Source organism: Mus pahari, chromosome 8 (genome assembly GCF_900095145.1).
Source record: "Mus pahari chromosome 8, PAHARI_EIJ_v1.1, whole genome shotgun sequence".
NCBI classification, from domain to species: Eukaryota; Metazoa; Chordata; class Mammalia; order Rodentia; family Muridae; genus Mus; species Mus pahari.
The window spans coordinates 55,086,268-55,090,810 of NC_034597.1; the positions used below are offsets into that span (position 1 = coordinate 55,086,268).

Here is a 4,543-nt window from a genome sequence, read left to right on the forward strand (position 1 = left end):
CAGACACACACACAGACACACACACAGACACACACACAGACACACACACACAGACACACACACACAGACACACATACACACACACTCAACATACACACTAAATTAAAATATAACTAAAAAAATCATATTTGAGACTTGTATGATTTACCTTGTTAAAAATATATACGTACAAGCGTGGGAGCAAATATATCCTGATAATCACAGAGACAAGCTTGGCTGGCTGGGCCCCACTCTGATGCAGCTGCTGAACTTGCTGGGGACACGGGTTCTGGGCAGACAGCAGAGGCTGAATCCCGACTTGTGGTTGCCTTAGCCAATGACTGGAGGGAGCACTCCTTTCCCTTGCTTATCTCTTGCCCTTTCATCCCTCAAATGGGCATAAAGCACCCCACCCCTTTAGGCTAGCACACGGATCAAATGTGATGAGGTTTGAAGCGCCCCTCAAAGTGTTTTGCACAGAGCAAAATTCGCAAATCCCAGTTGCTTCAGGATTTCCCAGATCCGCTTTGCACCAAAGTCCTCGTAGGACTGGCAGACAAATCCCACTGTCCACTTTCTTAATCCTGAGAACATCCCACAATGCCAGTGTGGCACAGATGCCCGAAAAGCTGTAAGACAGTGCCAGCAGCTCCACGGTGAGGAGTCATTTGAGCAACTTGGAGCCTCTTCCCATTGGACTCCAGAGGGACCAGTTCTGCCAATGTGTCACCAAGCCCTACTCTATGGAGTGGCCCTAGGACACACTGAAGGCCGGGGAGACAGGCTGGCACTACTCAGAGGCATCGTGGAAGGCAGAAGAAGGAAATCTGTGTGTTTCTCAGATTGGTACGAGTTGGGACATGCTGTGTCCTTGGGGAGAGCTTTGGGCTAATTTCCCCTGAAACTGGAAACTAAAGCTGGATTGTGTAAGAGGAGGATGGGGGCCAGACAGCAGCGTGGACTCACACAGCTCTGGGAGTTCTGACTGTGGATGTGATATGACCAACAGCTCCAAGCTCCTAGCACTTGGATGTTCACCCATGATGGACTGTAAGTTCGAACTGAACCAGAATAAATCCCTTCTCCCTTAAGTCACTTTTGTCAGAGCACTTCATCAAGGAAACAGAAAAAAAAATCAAGTCACTTGGCTGATTTCTGGCCTAAGCTCTGGGTATGTCCCTTTTCATTGCTATTGATAAGGTAGAAGCTTAGTTTTTCCAAGCCAGAACTCCAAGATTAGACAGGTCACTCCTAAGAGGGACGGGTAAGTAATCTCTACTCTTGGAGGTGATCTCCTGGTGGCTGTTAGCTAACTCAGGTGTCACATCCACTGTCTCCTTTGACCTTAATGCTCACCACATATCGATAGGATGAAGGGAGGCGAGGAGAACAGGTATCCTGACTGACCTGCCCGGGTCAGCAGCTCTGGCCAGAGGGAGAGGAGTCCACGTACCAACATTTGCTTCCAGGGTGTGGGCAACAAGCAGCAGGATGGAGGGCAGGATCATGGCTCTCGCTGTGCTGTGTGTTGGAGGTTAGGAGGCCAGGCTGACAGAATGGTGCCAACTGGCGGCTCAGACTCCCTAAGCTGGCCAGGCTACCGATGTCATAATGGCTGTGCTGAGAACTCACATGAAGTCATGAAGGCTCCTGTTAAGTCCCTTCCTTTCTGTGGCTCACTCAGGACTTCATCCATTTCTCCTTGGAATTTCTGGTACAGCTGGTCTGACCTTCATCCTGATCACCCCTCCCTCTGTGGACACTTGGCTTTTGGTCCCCTTCGTAACTAATTCTTAAGTTTCATGAGCTTCCCTTTTGAGGGAGCCTATCACATTGGGGCATACCCATGGAAGTCAGGTGAGGCTTGCAAATTGACTGCCAGACTAGATGAGCTTTGCTGAGACAGGAATTCTTGTAGAAAAAGTAGCTACCAGATTTTCAGCTCCTCTGGCCTGCAGAGAGCCACAGTTGAACTACCTAGCCCACATTCGGTAAGTCACTCCAGTAAATCCCGTTTTTGATACATATGTAGTCATTCTATCAGTTATGTTCCTCAGGAGAATCCTGACATACATATCACCTACAACCACAACAGCTCTTCATGTCCCAGTGGGTGGGAATGCAGATGCTAGGAGCAAAGCCATGAGACCCAGCCATGCAGACTAAGCTCACACAGTTCCATACAGTCTGGCCTCCATAGAGCACAGCTTCTTGTCATGACCTCGTACGGGGGTCACATAGCTGAATGTGGGGGTCGTGGGAACTTGAGCAACAGTGGGTGGAAGTAGGAGTAGTGACCTGAGGTATTTCTGGCAGAGCTCATTGTGTGCTCTTTGGTGACTTCGTCGTGTCTGTGGTTTTGAACATGCCACATGTATGCTCTGCATTGTGTGTACCATGTTTCACATTCTCAGCAAATACTGTCTCAAACTCAGATTCAAGGCTACTATATGTGTGTTCACTGTGGTGTGTTTACTACATGTATGCTCACTGTGGTGTGTTTACTGCATGTGTGTTCACTGTGGTGTGTTTACTGCATGTGTGTTCACTGTGGTGTGTTTACTACATGTGTATTCACTGTGGTGTGTTTACTGCATGTGTATTCACTGTGGTGTGTTTACTGCATGTGTGTTCACTGTGGTGTGTTAACTGCATGTATGCTCACTGTGGTGTGTTTACTGCATGTGTGTTCACTGTGGTGTGTTTACTGTATGTGTGTTCACTGTGGTGTGTTTACTGCATATGTGTTCACTGTGGTGTGTTAACTGCATGTATGCTCACTGTGGTGTGTTTGCTACACATATAGTTTTCTACTCTTACAGAAAGCTTTGTGATGGGAAATGGAGACCTGTAGTATTTCCCTACCATTGTTCCTCTGCATGTAAGTACCACATTTGGATATAATATTTGGATTATATAGGGCTAGAGTATTTGATTTTTGAAAATAGCCGATCAAGATATTGAGTTTCACAAATTGTTCAGTGATTTTTGGCTTTGGATTAGGACAATCTCCAGAGACTTCTGAAAAGATCTATTTATCTGCCATTTTGGACTATGTTCATGTGAAGTTGCATTCTTGGTAATGAGGGTTATAAAATCAAAATATTAATCAACATTGAAAACCATTGATGATGGTCTGTCAAATGGTCAGCCAAGAATTTTTTTTTGAGACAGAATCTTACTATGTATCCTGGCTGTCCTGGTACTCATAGTGTAGATCAGACTATCTTCAAAATCACATATCCATCTGCCTCTGCCTCCTGAGTGTGAGGACGGCTCCCCATGGCAAGACGGCGCTGGCATCCGGTGTTCTAACTGGTAAACAAGCGGTCTGCGCATGTGCCGGGTAAATTTCCATCCCTTGTGCCCTGCCTGTCCCGTGGCGTCATCTGGGCTGATAGTGAGCAGCCAACCAGGGAGCTACACGTCCTAGGCGGAGAACATTTCCTATATAAGGGAGAGGGTTTTTCACCTCGGGGTCTCAGCTTTCCTGTAGCTTATGCATTGCCTCTCGAGATGCATTAAAGCTTTACTGCAGAAGGATCCTGATGTGTCGCGTCGTTCTTGCTGGCGAGACGGTAGCGCATTACACCTGAGAAATGATATTAAAGCACAGGTACCACATCTAACAAGATATAATTCTTTATATGAAACTAAGAAAGCTTACCCACCTTTCTAGCATATAATTTTGCCTTCACCTTTAGTAAATGGTAAAATCATGTGTATCCCAAAGAATTGTTCAAAACAAATTATATTAATAAAGATTTGATATATCTCTATCTCTATCTATCTATCTATGTTTTATATACTTTGATGAAATGGTATCATAGAAAACATGTTAAAATGTGGTGGTTTGATGAGCATAGTCCTCATTGGCTCATATATTTAAGTGTCTGGTTCCCAGGTTTTGGAACTGTTTGAGAAGGATTGAGGATGGTTTTGTTAGAGTAGATGTGGCCTTGCTGGAAGAAGTGTGTTACTTAGATGGGCTTTGACATTTCAAAAGATGCCTATGTCAGTCTCCTTCTCTCTGCCTGCTACTGTAGAATCAGGATGTAAGTTCTGAGCCACTGATCTAGCGCCATTCCTGTCTGCCTGCTACCACAATCCTGCCATAAAGGTCATAGACTATCCCTCTGAAACTGTTAGCAAGTCCCCATTAAATGCTTTCTTTTATAAGTTGCCTTGGTCATGGTATCTCTTCATATGTAACTAAGGCAAGAAGCCTGCCATAGACTCTAGTAAGCTGCTACCTCCTCCTCCCTAGAATTGGGTGAGCATTAGGATCAAAGTAGAGAACAATTTTAGGGCCTGAAAGTACTTGCAGAAACACAAAAGAAGTTATAGAATAAGACATGTGACTTAGGCTTTCCATTGCTGCGAAGAGACCAAGGCAACTCTTATAAAAGACATTTGATTGGAGCTGGCTTACAGGTTGAGAGGTTCAGTCCATTATCGTCATGGTGGGAAGCATGGCAGCGTCCAGGCAGGCATGGCACTGGAGAAGCTGAGAGTTCTACATCTTGTTCTGAAGCCTGACATCCAAGCGGCTAGAAGGGTCTCA

General features: G+C 45.5%; 1 protein-coding gene across 1 annotated transcript in view; it reads right to left on the minus strand.

The window, feature by feature from the left end:
- Positions 1 to 1,540, minus strand: part of Prss55 (serine protease 55) — a 10,897-nt gene extending 9,357 nt beyond the window's left edge. The window contains exon 1 of the mRNA XM_021204116.2: positions 1,433 to 1,540. Coding sequence (XP_021059775.1) covers positions 1,433 to 1,487 — 55 coding nt within the window. The 5' untranslated portion in view covers positions 1,488 to 1,540. The remainder of the gene's footprint in view (positions 1 to 1,432) is intronic.
- Positions 1,541 to 4,543: the final 3,003 nt, after the last annotated feature.